Consider the following 24,818-nt stretch of genomic DNA (forward strand, 5'->3'; position numbering starts at 1 on the left):
TTATGACTGGTGAATATGCTGTTGAAGAAAAAAGAAAAAGAAACAAAAATCAACAACGAATACAAGCAAACTTAATGTGGAACAATGAGAAAAATCAACACAACTAAAGATAAGCAAACAATTCGTTTGAAAGAGGAAAAGAAAAAGTAATTGAAATCCATTGAATTAATAAAGAATAAAGAAGAACAGAAAAGAGTAAATGTAAAATAACAGATCAAAATCAAGTTTTTTTTTGCTTTTTTGTTTGATGTTCTCCCCTTCATTTCTACGGTATTCATGAGAAATTTTTTTTAAAAAGTACAAGATATTGTCAATAGAGTAAAACTTCACAGATCAAAAAACAAAAAGAAAAAAAAGAAACTGCACAAAGAAAAGCTACACATAAACAATAACGACAACAACAACAAATGGACAAGAACTTTAATGGTTCAACTATGTAGTACCACAATAGAATAGTCAACTTCCTCATTAATAATATCCATTTACTTGATATTGTGAAATGACATAACCCGAATGCATCTTAATAATCAAGCTTTAACTATTCAAACAAATAAACTTCCATCTAGATTCAAGGCTAAATTTAATAAAATACAAAAGAAAATAAAGATAATTAAACGAAAGAAAAAAATGAAAAATAAAAATGGCATTATTAAATAGATAGAAAATGATAGAGAAGGCAAATGAATTAAATCGTTGTGTGTATAGTTCAGTTAAAAGTAGTTGAATTGAAAGAATACAAAGGAATAAGTTTATGTATATATATATGAGCTATAAAGTACATCAGTCAACAGATTATTCCCATTGACATGTTTCACCGTTTAATAAGCATTGGCGAGAAAAAGTAATCAGTTAAATACTAACATCATGTATACTTGAGTGTAGTCTTAAAGAAAGAGACAAACATTTCACCAACAATTAATATGCTTAACAAGTATAGAGCTGAACTGTATGCATTTGTGTGTGTGTGTGTTTATATATATTTGTACGATTTTGAACAATTAGCACAGCATGAATGTTGAGAAGAGGGAACGTGAAACTATGAGATTATTAGATATTCGCAGTTTACATGATGTGTTGATGAACTTAAAAACAGAAAAAACAGAAGCAAATATGACTTTTTTCAAAATTTTGATGACACAGTTCACCTTGTTCAACATGATTAATTTAATGAATACAGTACAACACGTTTAACTAATTCAATAACGTTAAGTCTATAGCCGTATAATTTTCTTATGGACATTCAAAGTTCAACACGTAATCCTTCACACTCAAATATCGTATCACCAGCATTAAATTGAGTACTGCATAGATTAGCTGCAGGTAACAGATGAAAATGATTTGCCTTTAAACGATCAGAGCCTTTCTGTTCGTCTAATCGACCACATGGTGTTTCTAACCAACGTATCCATTCTTTTGGTTCATCTGTTGGGAGTATCGTTATAGAGGCATCAGGTGAATTAGCGTCACAACGACAGAGATATGAAACATCTAAAAGAAACAGAAAATTAACAGTTAATTAGTTTAAAAATCAGTGTATTTAAGAAAACTGCATGTTACTCATAATTATTTAGCTGGAGATTCAAATTTCTGAGGATTTTCATGGATATTATGAATATTGAAGACAAAGACTAGATAAATGTTTCGCCGAAAATATGAGAAATATTTTGAATGGGGTAACATTAATCTACGTACACTAAATGCAGTTTATTCGAGGTTACATAACCTCAATCAGCATGTTTAAAAATTTCAGTGTCATGAAGTATGTTATGAGGTTGCATTATTACGAATGAAATGTAAACTTAACAGCCAACACTGTCACTATCCTAACTAAACATTTATTATCATTTTATGTTCTATAAATGCATAGATAAAGAAAAGCTTTCTTTACATAGGCCATTCATTGACAAAATGTGCCGCTACACATAAGGAAGCAGCCACCATCATCAATCAATACAGAATAAGTATAAAAATATCTATTCTACAATACAGATCACTATGAACATGCAGGATCGAACTCGACATCATTTATAAGATTATACCGAATCTACTGAAAAGCGTACGCACATATCTCCTTTGCTTTACAGAAGCACTGACGATGGACAAAATAAAACTATATATACGTGTACAGAACCAGTTAATATATGATAACATTCATTATTATCACCCTAGTTACCATCAGATTTCTGAATTTTCTTTTACGCACCATTTCATAATCATTTTATATGCTGTATACTACCCCTTTTATCTCCAAGTTACATTTTGCTTTATTGTTGATTTTTTACACCCAACTATATCCTACTAACATCCACTCGTTACATTCGGCCTTCATCCTATTATCATGACCTTTAATCAATTCTTATTCTCATCTACAATGACCTTCACTTGTAGACGTAAAATCACAGTAAAATATTTCATTTTGTAATTGTATCCTTGACCTTTAATCTTTCGTATATCCTATGACTTCTAGTCAATCTAATGACCCAGTTATTTAGCTAGTATCAGTCAATCGATCGCAGTAATCTATCATGTTGGTAATTATCTGTCAAAATCTGTTATATGCAAAGTTCTCAGAACGATAGACCCAACAGTTATTCGGATTAAAAAGCTGGAGTTTAACGTGTGGAAAAATTCATCCAAATGCTTCCTTTTCCCGTAGTCACATCAAACCCAACAGTCATTCTGGACATAAGAAACTTAATTTGACTTTGATATTATTCTTATTATTAACCCTTCAAGCAAATGGAGAATTTAGTTAACGCCTTACCCACTTCACATTCTAACTTAATCCATACTTGTGTATACATAAACTATTCTTCAGGCAAATATTCTATTTGATTTATAATTGCAACTATTATTATAATCACTCCAAGTTATCAGTATTGGTTCTGATCATTAGCAGAGATGGATAGTAGCTAGCAAAGGAATCAATCACGTGCGTTTCGTCCCATTTGAGACTCGTCGACTAAATGTACGTGCATCCCAAAGTTGATCTTCACTATGAAACTCAAACCCAGTACCGTTCGCTTCAAACGCTATCGCATTATCCATTTAGCCACTAAGTCCAGATAGTGACTTGCTTGCGAGATTGGGTGAAGTTTAATTCATTTATATTGGTTATTTGAATCTTCTCATTAATTTTTAGGATTGCAACTGATCAGTCTCTTATCGGTATATTTGAGGAATGCCTCGATACTGTCTTAAGTCACAAGCATAATAAGCAGAGATGGATGGTAGCTAGCAGTGAAATCCAGTTTTTACTGTGAAATCACAGTTCCAAATGCCTCACAAACTTATTCAGGTTGATATCGCATACTACTTAATTCAATGTTATTAATTTTTTCACATTTTACTCGCAATTCTAAATCAATGCCCTGTAATTTTTAAAAGATGTATTTGCCTTAAACTCAGGCAATCCTTTGGAACATTAATTTTAGGAACTTGAGGAAAAACTATTGAAAAGAATATTCTTTGTTCAATTCATATCTTTGTTAAAATAAAATGAAAATTTTAAAATACTTGTAATCTATTTTGCTTATCATTACGAACTATAACTCCATAACTTCCATTATTGTATTCTGGGATATTGACAAACAAATTTTGTTGATTATATTAATATTAACAATAATAATAATCCCCACAACGCCATACTGATAATTACCATGTTCTCACTAGTGACTACCTTGGTGAGGGAATTCTCGCACTTCCAGTGAGAAGCTGTGACCAGTGGAACTAATCCGTGTAGGGTAGAGACAGATATTTACCTCAGTACAATAGAAGATAGTCGCGCAATTTCGTGGATTGGTTGGGGTTAGACATTCACGTCGTTGGATACCGGCTCAACGGTCTTGAAGTTAGACGTTCGCGTGCGAGACCGAAGATCCTGGGTTCGCATCCCGCGAACGGGGCGGTGGGTGTGCACTGCTGAGCAGTCCCGTGTTACGATGAATCGACCGTCTAGTGTTTCCAGGTTTCCAATGGTGGTCTAACATCAATCGGTTCATGATCTCAATCAAAAACTTAATAATCTTCACAACCCCATACTGATGATTATATTATCATCTCATATACACACTACTATGCAGCTTTTAAAAATGAAATCAATAAAGAGAGAATTTTCTCTGCCAAATAAATAATGGGTTCAATTACACAGTTAATTACAATATCTCTCTCTATATATCTGTTAAACTGTGGAATAAATTAGAATGACGAGGAAACATAAAATGAATAAAAGGATTTTACTAAAGACATACGTATACATACACTCACTAATATACATGTAATATCGAAAAATGGAGAAAAAAATGTAATGATTGAACACACACACACAGAGAATGATCGATTTTTGATAGGATGCCAAAATGAAAATATCGACCCACTACTACTAATCGAGTGATTTTATTATTTCGATTAGGAATACTGGGATACAACAAGATTTTCAGTTCATTATTACATTGGCAAATATGCTATGCAACCACTGTGAACATATATTAACCACGCTCTTTGATAATAATGATTTATACATAAATAGATAAATGACAAACAATAGCTTACATGAATTAAACAAAAGACAGAGACATGCAAGAAATTCTACCATTTGAATATATATATATATATATATCAGTAAGTGAGCTAAACATATAACTTGTATTAAATTTTCCGAAATAAACTGAAAAAAGTATTTCTTATTTTAAAACATAAAGTAAACACAACCAACAACAACGAAAAAGATTTTTACAAAACAGAACTATTTTAATAGTTGAACTCATGAGTTGATGTAAGCTAAACAACCATTGAAAACCTTGAGGCACTCAATGCTCATCCAAGACCTCTCGTGCAGGACCCGAACTCAAAACATTCGGTTTTGCGCGTGAACGCTCAACCTCTAGACCACTGAGACGGCATCCAATGGTCTTAATGTCCAACTTCAATCGATTCATGGTCTTGTAAAACCCTTCATCCATTGTCTGAAGTGGACGACTGTCTCCGCCTGACACAGATTAGACTCCACTAATCACAGCTTCGCACTGGAACTTCAGGAAATCCATCTTGAATCTAATCACTAGTGAGCACGTGATCAGTATCAGATATGGCGATTTATGGAGATTGTAGCAATATTAATAGTTGAATTCATGAGTCAATCTAAGCTAAACCACCACTGAATAGAATTACATGAGAGAATATTTATGTATTGACTTATCATTCACTTACCATCTGGATTCCACTTTGTTTTAGCTGTAATTAATGCTTCAGCGATATTAGGATGTAATGCTTCACCGGATAAAATGTATAATTTTGCTCGAACGCGAATGAAAAACTCCACAATTAAAGATTGTGGTACACGAACAAGATAACTAGGAACCCAAATAGCATCAAGATAAACTGGTGGTCCAGGTGGTAGAGTTGAATCATCTAATATGGAAGAAAGAACAAAACCATCAATTATGTATACAGGTAAGTTGATTAAATCGTGAATAAGGATGATTGGCAACAGCACTTATAGAAAAGTGATTGATAGGAACGACTCTTCGATGATATATGTATAGTCAAGTATTAACAATTTATTTATCTATTCCCAGATAAAACTCCAGAGCTATAAGTTAATACGGTGTGGACAGGTGATAAACATTTGCATTGTCATCTCGTGTAAAATCAATTCGACCACACGTTCGAAAACCATTGACAATTATGAACTAGAAAATACATTTATCCTAATAGAAAACTGTTCTTTGTACAGATCGATGCTCAAGAACTGCATAAATTAATGGGATTAAATTAAGTGAATTGAAGAGGAAAATAACTAAGTATAATAATCAGCCATGGTAATTAGTCGTTAAGTCACTGAGTATAAAGCTGAGTCGTGCGAAAAGATTCATGTAGAAATCAATGACCTATTGTGATATGAAGTTATATCAAAAGGATAGGATCCTGACGAGTAAGAAATTGTACTTCGGACGTTTCGTAACATAATGTCAGCCACATCTTCACAGTAAATAAATAAACGAGATTACATTTCGGTTACATAACAAAAAATATATTTATCATTGACGTATTACCCAATGTTCAATTTATGTTGTAACTATAAAGTTCATTCTTGGCACTGATATCTATACTGAATTATTTCGAAATCAACAGACGGTTGTTTTATTATTATTACTATTATTATTAATGGTTTTATTCAGTATAATATTTTTGGCACAATATAGAATTCTCAAAACAAAGTATTTCAACAAGTTTCCGTTTCTTATTTCTTGATCGATCCTCACGATAAATACTGAGTGATCACCAGTTACATGTCAACAGTTCACGAATCGACATCTCAATAGTGTTCATTCGTCTCAATGCATATTGCCAGAAACCACGATGTTTCTGACTGTACTTCTTTGTGACTTGTACAGCGAAAGGTCGTAAACTTTTCACAAACGCAGCTGAATAGGTTATGCGATTAATAGCCATAATGATGTATTAAAACAAACAAAATAACAGATGACTTGTTGAAATATCTAGATTGCATGAACAGGTTGTCCAGATGTTGAAGCAGGCCGTCGTCCGTAAGTCACATTTAATGAGATTGTCTATGTCATGAGTAAAATAAGTTGAGAAGTGCCAATTATTCACCAAAAAGAACACAATCACAATGATGATAAGCGGGTAGTCATATCAATTTGAACGTGTAAAAGATACATATTTGAGTCTTCAGATGGAATTAGATAGTTTGCGATTTATCCCTAACATGGTATGTTGGAATATTTTATGTATTAATCCCTTGAGTTCATGGCATAATTTTTACCCATTCGAAAATTCAAAACCTTTATCGCCTATATTTATGACGCAACACACTGTTCCGATTTTCTAGTTCTACATAATCCTTAGCTGACTGAATTTCATGCCAAAATGGAATGATTTAGTTAAGGCAAGTAGTAACAAGAGCGTGAGATCATAAAACAAAGAGATTTACAGTTGATTCATTACTAATTGCTGACTATCGCCATGTTCAACTAGTCCTCTTGTGTAGTACCAATACTCCAAAGATTACAGGTTCTCCACACTTAGACGATGCGTCAAGATAAGGGTTTTCTGTTAGCTATCTCCAACCACTTAACAAATTATTCAGCTCACATGTCTGATTTTCATAGTATTGAAAAGAAATACTTAATTTTAAAACTGTAAATTTTTTTCGCATAATGATCTACAACTTCAGGGAGGTTTTCATCTAGAATTGTAGTGAACGAGAACGTAAGTGGGGACAATCAAATGTATTTGAACACTAAAATTACAGAATCACTTGGTAAAATCTGGGAACTTTACTGTAAATACTTCATTCGCATAATGTCAATCAATCGTCATACACTTCATTGTTCTTTCGTTTCCACACCAATCATTCACTGTGCTCGTTCTCTTTTCTTTTATCTTCTTAACCTTCTGCCTCCAAACATTTCACCTTCGATTGATGAAACATATTATTTATATCTGTTGACATCAGTAGCACACACCACACAGTTATCTAGTCGACAAATGCTTCAACGACAAACCATACAAACAATATCTGATAAATTGATTGACCAAACATATTTTTTCACAAATAAACCTAATACTACTAATAAACCTCTTTAAGGCAATAATCTAAGTTGAACAGCTAGTCCGATTCACGATGCGCGTACATAATCAATTAAAATATAACATAGAAGATACAGTTTTTGTTTCGATAAAATATCTTTTGCTGGTTATTAAAATCCAAAGAACAGTGACTAAATGCAAAAATAATATTCAGCCACATGGTTTCGATTTCTTTTTCTACTATTAAACTCTCTCTTATCCCCCCCTCCTGGGTCAAGGTATTTAGCCTTGTTCCACACAGGGCAAAGCAAATAAATCCAAGACATTAAGCTTTTTATCGATTAATTATAAAAATATACCACGGTCATATAAATAGTAATGATACTAATAATAGTAATGAAAGGATAGGAACAGTAAACTAATTATTGACAACGCCTGATAATGAAAAGAACGAGTAACACGCCAGTGTTATCACTATTATCCTTATTAACATTAGAAGCTCTACCGACATAATAACATACGTACACCTACGCATACAAACCTATATCAGAAGATATATACAAATATCTAAGAGAGAGATGGGGAAAATAAGAGATCACCTTATGGCGCTGCGGTTATGAACATAAGTAAAAAAAATAGTGGAGTGACAGGGTGTGGTATTCAGTCAAAAATAATATAATAGGCACATTTTTTATCACAGACTGACTTGGGCTAAATGTATACTGAAAACGATCGAACCCCTGAATCTTCTGATCTCAAGTGGAGTGTGCTATCCTTAGATTATTGGATTTGCATCCCATCTTTCACATTTTCAATTTCATTCAATTCTCGATATCCCGCGAATATCATCAATTAATATCGGCTTTATTAGTTTCACGTTTGATACAGCTGAAATTCATCGATCACGTCTACATTCAATGAAACTTCATGAAGTAATTATGATTATGAATAAGTGTGGATAGCTGAGGGATCTTATACTTGAACAAAATAACTATTCAGTAACTAACAATTCCCAGAAGAAATTTTCAGTTTTAAGTTAATATTCCAAACAATGATGATAAAACAAACGAGAAATCGAACGAATAAATGATTATCAAACTTACCAGTATTTAATGCCTTCCCGCTTGTATCAGCTGATCGTACACGTTTAGTTAAATTCGTTTGTTGATGTACTATAATGGTAAAATAAATACAATAATCGAGATGAAATATTTATAACGCAAGTAAATTATTGAAAACTGGAAAAATTGAATAATTACATTAACGTCATTAGGAATATTTAAATGTCTTTTCTCTAACAATTGATGACACTCTTTTCCTAATGAAAAAATAATAGATTAGAACAACACTGAATTGAACGACCCATTTTCTTTTAAAACGAAGTAAAAACCGGTTTTTTTTCCCCCAAGGCTGTTAAAAAATGAAATTTTGCTTCAATAGTTGAGATCATGACTCAATTGAAGCTAGACCATCATGGAAAATATGGAAGCACTGGATGGCCGTTTCGTTCTAGTATGGGAATCTTCAGCAGTGTGAATCCACGATCCGACATCGCGAGATTTGAACCTACGACCTGTCGGTCTCGTGCACGGACGCTTGACCTATAGACCACTGAGTCGGGATCCAACAGTGGTAATGTCTAACTTCAACTAATCCACGAAATTAAGCGACGCACCCACCATTGTCATCAGTGAGTTACTATCTCAAAACTGACCCGATTGAACTCCACTGGTCACTGCTTCTCACTAGAACTAGAAATTTTATTTATCAGTTCACTGATAGTTCAACTACTCATAAACATACAACAATTAAGTAGTTGACATAGGTTGGTTAAGTAGTGAATATACGAAATGGGTTAAATGAGAATCGTAACAAACAAAAGTCTAACAAATTTTCATTCTAACTTTCAGATTTGATTTTCATCATTAAAAATAAACTGCTGACAGTAGAAACACCTCATCAACACACAAGCCAAATATGAAACAGAAGAGCCACCGATAACTTCATATCTCGCTAAGCCAAAATCCAACGGTTTATATTTCCAACTTAAATTTAATTTCAATATAAAAAGTCAAAAATTGGAACGAAATAGCCGTTTTTTTAATAATCTACTCCGGTTAATATGCAGATCATAGTGGAAATTGTACAACAAAAAATAATTAAAAAGAATCTCTAGAAAATGTAAATTCTTTATGATGACTTGGTAAATGAGAAAATTGTAATTCAATCTAATACAATACAGTCAATAAACAACGAAATGAATCAAACTGTACTGCAAAAAATGAAATTTTCCAAAGATTAAAATTTAACATAAAAAACAACAACTGGTTTAATCATTTGCATAATACAAACACACATACAAAGTAAATACAAATTTTGTTATGTCACATTTGTCTAATCAAACAATCTTTTTTTTACTGCATATAAATGACAATATTGACTCAGTAACCAATTGATTTGGAATGTTACATTGAATAAATTTACTGAATAGAATTAAATATATAAAACATTGAAAAAGAATGTTAGATAATTGAATAAGTAATAGAAACTATGCAGATATTTGAGTACTTAAGGACTTTATTACTATTAATATCGATATCACCATTATTATTATTATTATTATTATTATTATTATTATGATTTTACGTTACATCCAAATGAAGGATAAATGGTTGGTGACTGCCAGGAATTATTTATTGAATGTAATTGCGAATATTCTTATTGGATAATTATGGTATCAATGGCGGTCTTCTTGAATATCTGGACAACCTGTTCATGCAATCTAGATATTTCAACAAGTCATCTGTTATTTTGTTTGTTTTAATACATCATTATGGCTATTAATCGCATAACCTATTCAGCTGCGTTTGTGAAAAGTTTACGACCTTTCGCTGTACAAGTCACAAAGAAGTACAGTCAGAAACATCGTGGTTTCTGGCAATATGCATTGAGACGAATGAACACTATTGAGATGTCGATTCGTGAACTGTTGACATGTAACTGGTGATCACTCAGTATTTATCGTGAGGATCGATCAAGAAATAAGAAACGGAAACTTGTTGAAATACTTTGTTTTGAGAATTCTATATTGTGCCAAAAACATAATATTGAATAAAGATAATAATAATATAACAATAATAATAAGTAACTACGTTATGAATATGTTTTCATTTAATCTATTGGCTATTATTATGCGATTTACTATTCTTAATTAATTCCCAATGTATTGGTTACAGTCTCCCTTACTCACAGCCACTTTCAGGTTGGTCTTGTATGATTGCTATTTTTCATTTTATATCGTGATGCAATCTAATTTGCTTGTATCAAATCTACATATGTTTGAAACAGATTATTGATAAAATGAAGGCTGATTATTGACTTAACGGGCAGGGTGAAATGAGGAGCTATTGTATGGAGGATCAATGCGAATATAGAGTTGTCTGAAGGTTGCTAGTGTTAGTTGACTTATCATTGGTTTAGCTCAAAAACAAGGTAATAGAAACTGATTTTTCAACAGGCAATTTCGCCAAGGATACTTGACAGAACTGTAATACAACATACTGATTATTACCATAATGATTATTATGAATAACACTGACTAGCAAATATAGCCCATAAAGGTAGACAGATTGATAGTTGACTAGTGTTTTATAGCCAGCCGTGTACGCGAGATACTTTAGATCCGTTAGCTGAATATCATCAGCAACAACCTTATGGGACGAAGAAAAAATCAGCTTCCAGTTGAAGAGGAAATCAGGAAAAGACGCTGGAGGCGAATAGGAAGCATATTGCGGAAATCATCAAACTGCATCACAATACAAGGTCTAACTTGGAATCCTCGAGACAATGGAAAAGGAAAATCAAAGAAAACATTGCACCGGGAATCGGAATCAAACATCAGAAGAATGAACAGTACTTGGAAACAGGTGGAAAGCAGAGCCCAAGAGAGAGTAGGTTGGAGGTTACTATTCAGTGACCTTTGCTCTGCAAGGAGTAAAAGGCAAAATTAAGTAATTTTATCATATATTTTTTACATTAGCATGACGGGATGAATGGAAAAAAAGTCGAAATAACCATACAACTAATGATAATGAGAAAGATTGAATATTGAGAATATGGTTCAAGAAGAAATAATGAAATGGTGAGCTATTGTGACTTGGCAATATTATATAACTTTTTAATCATTTGGACCGAAACTATATAGTCTACAAATACTAACAAGATTCAAAACAAAAACAGATAATTAAATAACTGATCCCATAACTTCTAGTCTACTCCTACCTAAGATAATATTTACGTATAGACATCCTAGTCGGTAACGAATCATAACCTCATCAAACAATATACTATCGTCACTTAATACTCTTTATCTAATCTTAGCATTAGTCACTCAATTGTTCTATCCTAAGTTGGCAATCATTCCAAGATATTTTTTGTGAATTACTAGTAACTTATGCAAGACTTACAATTTCAAAGGCCATGTTTTACAGCTGGTTGCTGGGCTGTATTTCCCTCTTTTAATTAGGTAGACGGGTGTCCCTTTTTATCAATGGTGGCTCAAACTAGCTGAATTCAATCGAGATTTCCAAATTTATCTCGAGGTATAATCAACTAGTAAGTCACCAAGGCTTATGAAACTTTTAGAATGGGTTTAAACTACTTCATACTTTGTTACCTAGATTAGGAATATATGTATTCAGTGAATCTAGCTTCATACCATTCCAATCAAACACTACAATATTTAATTTACATTGTCTCTCTAACCCTCCATCAATCCGAAAATAACCTATTCTCGTATTACATACAAACAAAAGAAAAAAAACAATACAAACATTGCATAGTGAATCGAAATACGAATTATAACTTCTTGAAATAACACTAACAAACTAGTCAGCAACAGAGAGAACATATGGAAACCACTTTAAAAGATAAATGTCATGGCAACTCATCATTTTCAAAATTCATGTAGAGATGAATGTCAAAGTATACAATTCAAAAAAGACACAATGAGAATCAACTGTATTTCCCTGTGTATACACATATTCGTATTTACGCATATCTATTGCTTGTATGTAAAAATCTGAACAGATTGTACTACTACTACTACTACTACTACTACTACTACTACTACTACTACTACTACTACTACTACTACTACTACTACTACTACTACTACTACTACTACTACTACTACTACTACTACTGCTACTACTACTACTGCTACTGCTGCTGCTGCTGCTGCTGCTGCTGCTGCTGCTGCTGCTCTGCTGCTGCTGCTGCTGCTGCTGCTGCTGCTGCTGCTGCTGCTGCTGCTCACTACTGCTCTACTGCTGCTGCTGCTGCTGCTGCTGCTGCTGCTGCTGCTGCTGCTGCTGCTGCTGCTGCTGCTGCTGCTGCTGCTGCTGCTGCTGCTGCTGCTGCTGCTGCTGCTGCTGCTGCTGCTGCTGCTGCTGCTGCTGCTGCTGCTGCTGCTGCTGCTGCTGCTGCTGCTGCTGCTGCTGCTGCTGCTACTACTGCTGCTGCTGCTGCTGCTGCTGCTGCTGCTGCTGCTGCTGCTGCTGCTGCTGCTGCTGCTGCTGCTGCTGCTGCTGCTGCTGCTGCTGCTGCTGCTGCTGCTGCTGCTGCTGCTGCTGCTGCTGCTGCTGCTGCTGCTGCTGCTGCTGCTGCTGCTGCTGCTGCTGCTGCTGCTGCTGCTGCTGCTGCTGCTGCTGCTGCTGCTGCTGCTGCTGCTGCTGCTGCTGCTGCTGCTGCTGCTGCTGCTGCTGCTGCTGCTGCTGCTGCTGCTGCTGCTGCTGCTGCTGCTGCTGCTGCTGCTGCTGCTGCTGCTGCTGCTGCTGCTGCTGCTGCTGCTGCTGCTGCTGCTGCTGCTGCTGCTGCTGCTGCTGCTGCTGCTGCTGCTGCTGCTGCTGCTGCTGCTGCTGCTGCTGCTGCTGCTGCTGCTGCTGCTGCTGCTGCTGCTGCTGCTGCTGCTGCTGCTGCTGCTGCTGCTGCTGCTGCTGCTGCTGCTGCTGCTGCTGCTGCTGCTGCTGCTGCTGCTGCTGCTGCTGCTGCTGCTGCTGCTGCTGCTGCTGCTGCTGCTGCTGCTGCTGCTGCTGCTGCTGCTGCTGCTGCTGCTGCTGCTGCTGCTGCTGCTGCTGCTGCTGCTGCTGCTGCTGCTGCTGCTGCTGCTGCTGCTGCTGCTGCTGCTGCTGCTGCTGCTGCTGCTGCTGCTGCTGCTGCTGCTGCTGCTGCTGCTGCTGCTGCTGCTGCTGCTGCTGCTGCTGCTGCTGCTGCTGCTGCTGCTGCTGCTGCTGCTGCTGCTGCTGCTGCTGCTGCTGCTGCTGCTGCTGCTGCTGCTGCTGCTGCTGCTGCTGCTGCTGCTGCTGCTGCTGCTGCTGCTGCTGCTGCTGCTGCTGCTGCTGCTGCTGCTGCTGCTGCTGCTGCTGCTGCTGCTGCTGCTGCTGCTGCTGCTGCTGCTGCTGCTGCTGCTGCTGCTGCTGCTGCTGCTGCTGCTGCTGCTGCTGCTGCTGCTGCTGCTGCTGCTGCTGCTGCTGCTGCTGCTGCTGCTGCTGCTGCTGCTGCTGCTGCTGCTGCTGCTGCTGCTGCTGCTGCTGCTGCTGCTGCTGCTGCTGCTGCTGCTGCTGCTGCTGCTGCTGCTGCTGCTGCTGCTGCTGCTGCTGCTGCTGCTGCTGCTGCTGCTGCTGCTGCTGCTGCTGCTGCTGCTGCTGCTGCTGCTGCTGCTGCTGCTGCTGCTGCTGCTGCTGCTGCTGCTGCTGCTGCTGCTGCTGCTGCTGCTGCTGCTGCTGCTGCTGCTGCTGCTGCTGCTGCTGCTGCTGCTGCTGCTGCTGCTGCTGCTGCTGCTGCTGCTGCTGCTGCTGCTGCTGCTGCTGCTGCTGCTGCTGCTGCTGCTGCTGCTGCTGCTGCTGCTGCTGCTGCTGCTGCTGCTGCTGCTGCTGCTGCTGCTGCTGCTGCTGCTGCTGCTGCTGCTGCTGCTGCTGCTGCTGCTGCTGCTGCTGCTGCTGCTGCTGCTGCTGCTGCTGCTGCTGCTGCTGCTGCTGCTGCTGCTGCTGCTGCTGCTGCTGCTGCTGCTGCTGCTGCTGCTGCTGCTGCTGCTGCTGCTGCTGCTGCTGCTGCTGCTGCTGCTGCTGCTGCTGCTGCTGCTGCTGCTGCTGCTGCTGCTGCTGCTGCTGCTGCTGCTGCTGCTGCTGCTGCTGCTGCTGCTGCTGCTGCTGCTGCTGCTGCTGCTGCTGCTGCTGCTGCTGCTGCTGCTGCTGCTGCTGCTGCTGCTGCTGCTGCTGCTGCTGCTGCTGCTGCTGCTGCTGCTGCTGCTGCTGCTGCTGCTGCTGCTGCTGCTGCTGCTGCTGCTGCTGCTGCTGCTGCTGCTGCTGCTGCTGCTGCTGCTGCTGCTGCTGCTGCTGCTGCTGCTGCTGCTGCTGCTGCTGCTGCTGCTGCTGCTGCTGCTGCTGCTGCTGCTGCTGCTGCTGCTGCTGCTGCTGCTGCTGCTGCTGCTGCTGCTGCTGCTGCTGCTGCTGCTGCTGCTGCTGCTGCTGCTGCTGCTGCTGCTGCTGCTGCTGCTGCTGCTGCTGCTGCTGCTGCTGCTGCTGCTGCTGCTGCTGCTGCTGCTACTACTGCTACTACTACTACTACTACTACTACTACTACTACTACTACTACTACTACTACTACTACTACTACTACTACTACTACTACTACTACTACTACTACTACTACTACTACTACTACTACGGGCTTTGTGTTTTCATTCTTCTTATTGTCATTGTGAAAGGCTTTAATAATAATAATAATAACAATAATAATAATGTAAACGAATTTCTATTTTTAATGGTTTTACCATTACCACATTTCATTTCCAAGGTGTAAATTATGTACATGAATGAATAGAAATGAATAAAATGCAGTAAAACAAAAAACACAAGTTAAACAGACACAAACAAAAATAGATAGATGGACAGGTGATTTGAATTATTATTAAATAAATAAGATAAAGAAGGACACATTAATCAAGCATAGAGACATACAAATACAAAAATTTGGGTACATATACGCACACTCCTTTATAGGATCAGTTACATACACACACATACACACATAAAGGGATAGACTATAGCAACAGACATATACATTTATAATAGACAGAAATCAATATAGTGCTGACTAATCAAAATAACAATAACAATGAAAAGTTGTTTTTTTAATTATTTTAATTACCATGACTATTCCATGTTAGTCTAATTCACTGGTAAGAGGTTTTCCAAAAAATCAAATTAATGAACAAGACTTTTATCCTAAACTATTTATTTCACTTTTGTTAAGAATGATCATTCCAATTTCAATCCGGACAAACTGATATGTACAAACGCGAGTATACACACGCACACACATTCGGAGATAGACATACAAATACATACTGTACAAGACTGGACGAAAACAATTGAATCCTGTCATTACTTAGTAGCAAATCAAATTTTCATCCAACGGCCGAATATTCATTTTCATTAAATTAGAAATTACTGTATATCAAGTCCCAATGGACAGTTGCTTTATTCTATAGTTTCATCAAGCAACTGAAGTATGAGTAATAATGATTCAACAATCGGTCAATGTTAAACATATTATTATTATTAGTTTAAGTGACCACCACTATACATATCACATAAGGAAAACTAACTATATTTTGAGATAATAGTAGCACAATATACTCAAAGAAAAAGAAACATGAGTTTGGAAAACCAGATGAAACAGTATTGAAATTCCAGATCTCGCAAAAGAAAACAGAAGAATACATCTGTTTGGACGGCTTCGAGAAGCATAACAAAGCCTCCAGAGGCTCTAAAGAAACTGGAGAGTTTTCATCCAATTAGAGCCTGATGGAGCTTTTAAGGATATTAACGTGACATGCTGTGGTTGGATGATATCATAATTTGCCTCCTTGCGGATTGGCTGATGTTATAGCCAACGCTAATAACTATAAATACCGATGATTTTCTGTAGATTTTTGGTTCTTATCTAATAATCACTACCTCTACTTCTTCCGTCTTCTGATTTGCGGTAGTGGGGTTCTACACGTTTGAACACCGTCAGTTGTATATCGTATTCTGCCGTAATAAAGTAGAGGAAGTAACAACACCTGCTTTATCGCCCACAGAATTTAGTGTCACTTGACGGTTTCCACAAGAAATCATGACCAATACATTGATCCTGAACAGGAAATTTGTGCAGACTGACATCTCTTAAATTAATAGACAAAGACTTGATAAATTAATTCCATGTATTGATTTATCCATTTAATTTGTTTCTCTTCTAGCTAACATAAACAATGTATATGTTAACTTATACTCATGAAAACTGGAGAGCACTAAATAGATGGGCTCATTGAATTTGAGTAAAGATTGTCCGATATGTTGGAAATAAACTGAATCCAAATATTTGTATTCTTGCTTAATGATTCATAGTCTTCTAACCACGAGATCACAAGTTCCGACACTTGATTTCTTATTTTTACTTTGTAAATACTTACTGACTAGGTATTTTAAACTAATATGAAACAGTTGTCCGGTACCCTATGATTTCTAACTGTTTTCCAAAGGTAATCAAATTTGAATAACCGATATAAACCTCTCAACTATGTGTGTTAATTCATATGCTTGTATTTAAATCTGTATTCAGTAATTTGCAATACACATCTTTGTATACTGTTGAGCTTTTGTGAAAAAAAGCCAGTGACCATGACAACTCGCTATCGTATAAGTTCGATAAAAATTGTGCAATAGTAACAACGATAATAATAATAATAATACTAGTGATAATAATAATAATCACAATGACGATAGCAACACAAGTGAGTAGGTAGACCAATGTGATCTTTAGCAAGCATGACTTCGTCATATTAAATTAGTATTAGATACGAATAGAAAATATGTATCATCAAGTAAAAATTTATAACGTTCAATGATAACCTTCCCTCATGAGTTGATACATCATTTGGAGAATACTAATAGAAACTGTGAAGCATTGCAAAGTATGTTTAGCTAAAATTTAAAACCATATAAAGTTATAGACTGCAAAATCATCTAGTGAGAAGCTGTGATATGTAAAGACAACCGACTTCAGGACTTAAGTAAAGCTTATGTTCAATGTAAAGTGATAGTACAGTCGAGATGTAGACTACTGGAGAGTGGCTATTGAGTAAAAAAACTGTATGAAAGTGGAACGAATTAGCTCTTTTATACTAATAGGTAATTTCAATTATTTACTCCACTCGAAACCAATGCTCATAACGAAAACTATCGATATATTTACAGGCTGAACAACTATAAATAACAAAAGAAAATCAAATGTTTAAACATGAATAATTCCAATTAGGAATAAGTGAGAAACCAAATACACACACACACACATAAGCTGCCTTCATTTGATATTCTATGGATTTTAGTCAAGAAGTATAATCAGAGTTTCATAGGAAAAAAAGTTGAAGTTTTAAGATGAAATTCATCCAAGAATTTTCAGACTGGAAAAAATTAAAAAACTACATCATCGTGTTAAGTAAAGACACAAGAATGAATTCTGAAACATTTTAGAGAATTGAGATAATGTCTCGAAATTAGTTGTAATCCAATTCAAATATTTCTAGTCACAAAAGCTAATAATTCTCAACAAGTTTAGTCATTTCCTTGCTTTCTATCTAGAATGTTATACTACTTATAACAAAATAAAAAAAACATAATCATAAACTTGCATTTCGAATGATTTGTAGTTGGCGGAACTGGTGCTGGTAGACCCAGTGGATGACCCCAAGCTTTCAATGGATCAAATTTTTCTTCAGTTGGACTACAATGAGATGATGTATTCTGACGTATATCCTGTAAAAATTGATCTTTGTCGATGAAAAATTTCCCAAAGTTTTCCATATCTTTCGATGGAGTTGTAGTAGTGGCTGTAGTAGATGTAGCAGATGGTGGTGGAGTTGTAGTCATGATCATATATGAACGTTCTTCATCTTCTTCTTCATGACAAGAATGTGTCATATGTGCTGCTTTCATATAATCACTTTCTGAGTCTTTTGAAAAGTTCATATCATCAATTGCTGTCTCTGAAAGATAGTGATTATTACTCTTATTCCACTGATTCTGATAAATTTCATCTAAATATACAATGCACAAAATAAGTCAATAAATTACTAATTACCAACATTGTCTTACAAAAAAAAATAAAGTAATTATTGAACTTTATTCCAATACACCGACATTTAGAGAAGAAACATCTTAACAGACAAACAGAATTTCACCAGAAGATGATTCGATAATATTCCAAAGGATACCAATGTAATAAATTTCACCTATAAATTATACATTATTATCCATAAAACTGTTTCAATAAAATAAATTTTAAATTCCTGGTCACTACTGACTCACTTCAAGATGAGTACCAGACGTTCTAAGGGGTAGCGGTGACCAATAAAGTTCAGTCATACTAGGAGTAGAACAACCGACATAAGTGGTACATTATTATACTTACAATATATTACAAATTGATTGATGTTGAAAATATGTACTTATCGCAAGACATAGATGTTCTTGATTAAACTCTTGATGGGATTGTTGGTGCATAACGCTAAAGAGTCCCATACTAGGACGAGACGGCAGTTCAGTGTTTCCAGGTTTTTAATGGTGATCTACCATTAATCGGTTCATAATCTCAATAAATAACCAATCCATTCTATCCTTATTAATCATAGAAATGAAATAATTAATTGGTTAATTTTAATAAAAAGTGTCAACGATATTTTATTTACCAGATAATTTAATAAACAGAATCTATTTACTGCACGATGTGGATATCCTCTGAGTATTAATTGGTCACTTTATTCTTTCAATTCCTTAAAATATAATTAATGAACAGTTGTTCCTATCTCTATGTATAGTCCTAATTTCTAAGTGAATTTAGTATATCATTCGTTTACACTGCTGATATTTAATACCGACCATAGTGTCTTAACTCCATAGCTGATTGTTTTAATCATCATATTAAACATTCTGAATAATTATGTGATTTAATGATGTTTTCAAGAATTACTGTAAAATCTATCTGATAGAAACTCTTGCGCCTGGTGACTAGTTTTCTTTGTGATGATTACCTAAATTAGTTTTATACCAACGGTTGTTGGTTCATTTTAAATTGATTTGAATTCGTATGGAGCAGTGTTTCATTATTTAACGTAACTATCATTTAACACATAGGTTATACGTTCAAACCCCACACCATCTAACTTGGTTTGAACAATTGAGTGGTAGTAATATTAACCTTTATGCAAATATCATAGCTGAAAATAGACTACATAAACCTGTAATCGATCAGTCAATTGCATAAAATTTTGAATTTATAAAGTTCGGAGAGTTTCCCAGTTAAAAATATTACAATTGAAAGTTATTTATGTATTATACTAATTGAATTCATTATTATGGTACCATCTTTCGCAGAAATGTTTAGAAATTTCTTTGATTTAAATTCTAATAAATACTAGAAGTTTGGCTTTCCAATTGCCATCTTACTTGGTCCATAAGATTTGGACAGTACTGAACAGACTACACCAACATGAAATCGGTCACTACCCAGTGATTAACTACGTGTACATATATCTCAGTCCTACAGAAGGTCAAGTGAGTTTCAAATAGCTCAATAGTAACGCCTCAACCAGTTAAACGGAATGAAAGATGCGAGTTCACCATGAAGCATTAGTTCTCTTAAGATTGTATGCAGGTCGTGTTGAAAAGTCCCAACTGGCAGAAAACATAGGTCTAAGGTTTTCTATCGACTAATCCTAATCACCTAAAACGTGTCACTTTATTTGCTTTTAATCACATAAAATGTATTCAGTATACTTCAGTTGTTGTTGTCATTTAAATTGATTTAAACCAGGTCACCATCTCCAGATTTACACAAACATAAAATGGTAGTAGGAGCAACCGAAAGACAAAACAAAAACCGTCTATGAAAAGAAAATACCTTGATTCTCATCCTCATTGATCTCATTTGTTTTCAAGTTGGAATATTCATTACCATTGGCACAGACATTAAATCCGTTTGTATGTGCAATATAACTGTCTTGAAGATGGTGATTAGTGATTGGAGTGATATGTATGGAATGATCGATATCGTTTACATTATCATTTGTTTGATAAATAGTGTTTCCGTTGAAATACTGCTGCTCTAAATTGACGTGACTATTACCACTTTTAGTAGTAGTGGTATCATCTGTGATTTCATCATTATCGTTATTATTTACATCAACATTTGTTGACATCATCATCGTCATTCTTTGCATCATTGTTTCTTCACTGTCATCAGTCGGGATTTCTGAATACAGATGTTGTTGTTGGTGGACGGCGTTAGAATAGTTTGAAAATCCATTTATTGTAGAATTCTCAAGTAGTTTTTCATCTACATCAAATTGTTGATAATGCTGATCCTGATGACGATCTATGTCTGACTCTTTACTCATCGTTACCGCATCATTGTGATACACGACAGTATCATCCCCAACATAATCTCTATCTTCTTCTTCTTCATTTGAATGTTGTTGTGTTGAACTGACAATATTGTAATTTGGTGAGACTGAACGATTTGGACTATAAATTAATAAATCAGCTTCAGAATGTTGTTCGTCTTGTTGATGTTCACATTCCTGTACACGTTCTTCATAGTGTTGCTGCACTTGTACGGTTGAATTATCTGAGATTTCTGAATCAGGACTAATAAATCTGTAAATTTTATTCAAATAAAATAAAAAAATTTCAAATACAATAATTTATTTACGCATATGAAATGCAAGTAAATGTTGGAGAATCAGGTTACAAAGTCAGGTGTCAATTCTGAAGAACCGATTGATCACATGATGAAACACTTAGTGAAAAAGTAGGAACTCACAACTGATGGAGTTCAAACACTTTGGGATTGAGATAACAAATGATGATAATGGATGTCTATTGTCCATTATTGTTTATTAGTTGAACTTTGAGACGTCGATCAATAGGTTCCAACTGAGCGGTTTGAAGGTAGAAGGCAGGGCACAAGGTATGAAGGTCTTTGGTACACTCATTAATAGGGTTGTAAGTGAGCACTGCTGAGTAGTCTCCTGAATATGTTATTTATTTAAACACATAAACATTGGTAAAACAAGAAACCAAATAGTTATGCGCCACATGAATCATTCGATTTGTGTGAGGGCTGGGACACTGCCCGTGTGCCCAAACCGAAGCGGGTGATTTTCTTAAGGGGCCACACCCTGAACCTTTGACCTAGAGGTCTGATCCACAAGGCAGTGGAGCATCGTAAGGAGATGCTGTCACATGGTAGCAGGTGACCAACGACTGGTTCATACGCCATTTGTTCCTTCAGGATACTGTAGCCCATGTGAACCACTGGTTTGTAATGAGGGTTTTCCAACTCCCCTAGGTGGGCTCTCCATGTCCACCAACTCGGTTAAAGCGCCGGACATTCATAACTGAATAAAACAGTTATCTAATACTTCTTCGCTCTCAACAGTTGTGCAACTAAAGCTAATATGTGATGTTAAATACAAACCAGAAAATTTTCACAAATCTCTTGTACTAATTTCTACAAAGATACAAAAGTTACGAACCATAAATATCTATATATAGTCTGGTAACATATTCCCCTTTACAAGAACGAATTGATGATACATCGAAGTCAGACTTAAAGAAGATAAACATATTAAAGATTATGAAGTCTTGAGTTATAGCGACCAATCAGTTAGTCAGTCATAATCAATGTAGAAACTTGCACGTATGTGTATTGTTTCAGTTTGAAACACTCAGTTAATGCTGCAAGATGAATCTATCAGAGACAATTTTAGAGGAGAAGAGGTAGTAACAATATTAATGGTAAGAAAAAAAAGATTTTGAGATTGGCTGACAAGAAATCTACAAACCCTAATGTTTTTCATTTCGAAATATAAATTTTCAAAAACGAAATTTCCTGTGCAACATACATAAAGTAATCTAGTTTATAGATGAAAATTAATCTAAACTGATGTACATAACCATACACATTCAACATACATATATTATAGGAACAGAATAAACCATACACAGTGTGATCTCATGATGTAATCACCTGTGGTAATAAAAGATTTCACCAACATGAAATACAACATCATAAAGTGTTCTAAATTCTTTGACTAGAGTTATGATGTTATCTATTACTTAAATTCAAACAAACACTAACTTTCATTGATAAATAGAAGTACAGCCATCATGATAACTACGCATCAATGACTTGAAATCAAAAATTTGCATTTTATTTTGAAAAAAAATTTTCGATCATAATACAAGTTAGTTAAATCTGATCTAATTTAATAGTGGTACTCCAGGTCATTTATGTAAATCATAAAACATTATTATGGTGATTTCATCAAATACTGTGATCATAATGATTGTCGACAATATAGGTCACAGTTAGTTTGTTCCATTGAATGAATATTACACATATATCCATTTATGCAAATGTATGATGGTCGTATTAACAATTTCAAAAGCCTTAACAAACTAACGACGTACATTAACAGAAAAACGTGATGTATATTCGTTGGTGAAAATAACTTATCACAGACATATACATATACATATAGAAGAACACACTGAGATTTTTTGTCATTTATAAGCAAAACAGAAAATTACTCTCCCTAATTGAAGAGAACCAATTTATTTACACATGAAACTTTCAATGATGACAAATGAAAAAACTCCACAGAATTCGGATCAATATCGATGGTCTCATTAACTGCAATTGTTAGATTGTCATATCTTTCTTCATCTCTACTAATATTTAACAGGATATAAGAACAAACAAGCGGAATGAGCAATTCTCTGCTAACAGAAAAAACGAGAAAAATCTCATACTGATTCATACACATAGACACACACAAACACACTGTGACGTGTTATTTACTCTCAGATAAAAATCTCACTAGGAAAAATAGAATCACTATGAGTTTAAGAGAAATAGTTTACCCATAGATTGGGTAAACTCAAGAATAATTTAAACAAACCAGAGAAATAAGTTAGGGATGAAAGCACATAGCTTTCAACTACTGAATTAATAGTGTGGCTATCACTCCATTAACATGATTGGGTAGTATCACTAGGTTTGAACAATTAAAGTGTAGCACAATAGTGAGAGGGAAATTTTTGTGTTTTTAGTTGTAATGTCCATGAGGATTTATGTATGATTATAATGTTTAGTCAAAAAGTAAGCTTATCTATCTAGTCAATAGTGTTGTTACCTAAATACACGAAAAAGAACTATTTAGCAGTGTGTGAACAGAGGTTTAAAATGGTGTACCTGATTAATTCCAAATATACCTTATATTTGAATAGGCCATTCATTAAAGCATGTCTGGAATTGTAAGGCTGTTAAAACAAATTATCTCGCTATGGTTAACCACTTTAACACCAATAGTTAGACAAAACGTTGAGTCGTTGAGTAGTATTGCAGTAGCAGTTTGAAATATTGAGTTAAGACAGAACGTTTACAAATTCTTATCCTCAACATTAAAAGAACTGAAATTCGACAGTACACTGGATTATCATACAGATGATAATAAAATACGTTAAACTAGTTACTCTCTGATTGGAAACTTAGTATCTCACTGTAGACTATCATTTAATCAAACTAACTACTCTTTAACATTTGCAACTAATGTACCATGTATAGGTTAATGTGTTTGGCTTTGAGTCACAATGTTTTATCTATAGATCACTGGCTTTGGATCCAGTGCCTAACAAGTTATTTTAACATAATCAATATTAATTTGTTTGTTTTGGTTGTTTGAATCTCCCCACTGACATTTAAGATTGCGATTGATCAGTCTCTTTTCAGAATATGTGCATCTTGTGTAGGTTGCCACGATATCTCTATTAAGTCACAAGTATTTTAGGCAGAGATAGATAGTGGTTTGCAGTAGAATCCAGGACTCGTGTTTCGTCCTGTTTGGGACTCTCCAGCTAGATGTACAAGCATTCCACGGTTGATGTTCACTAGATTTCACCTCTGACCAACATCCATCTCTGCTTAAAATGCTTGTAACTTAATGAAACGATCGAAGTTATCCACACAAAATGCATATATTCCTATAAGAGACTAACAAATTCCAGTCCTAAACATTAATGAGAAGATTCAAACAACCAATACAAATGAATTAAACTTCACCCCATTGCACAAATCAATGGCTATTTGGTCTCAGCAGC

General features: G+C 35.7%; 1 protein-coding gene across 1 annotated transcript in view; it reads right to left on the reverse strand.

Annotated features, from left to right (window-relative positions):
• Window positions 1-1,240: 1,240 nt before the first annotated feature.
• MS3_00009767 (uncharacterized protein) overlaps window positions 1,241-24,818 on the reverse strand; it is a gene marked incomplete at its 3' end in the record, with an annotated part of 69,815 nt that continues 46,237 nt past the window's right edge. Inside the window, exons 8-12 of the mRNA XM_035733923.2 lie at window positions 20,557-21,311; window positions 18,260-18,694; window positions 8,658-8,726; window positions 5,209-5,409; window positions 1,241-1,488 (exon numbers count right to left, since the gene is read on the reverse strand). Coding sequence (XP_035590249.1) covers window positions 1,241-1,488; window positions 5,209-5,409; window positions 8,658-8,726; window positions 18,260-18,694; window positions 20,557-21,311 — 1,708 coding nt within the window. The remainder of the gene's footprint in view (window positions 1,489-5,208; window positions 5,410-8,657; window positions 8,727-18,259; window positions 18,695-20,556; window positions 21,312-24,818) is intronic.

The sequence above is a fragment of the Schistosoma haematobium genome, chromosome 7, assembly GCF_000699445.3.
Source record: "Schistosoma haematobium chromosome 7, whole genome shotgun sequence".
NCBI classification, from domain to species: domain Eukaryota; kingdom Metazoa; phylum Platyhelminthes; class Trematoda; order Strigeidida; family Schistosomatidae; genus Schistosoma; species Schistosoma haematobium.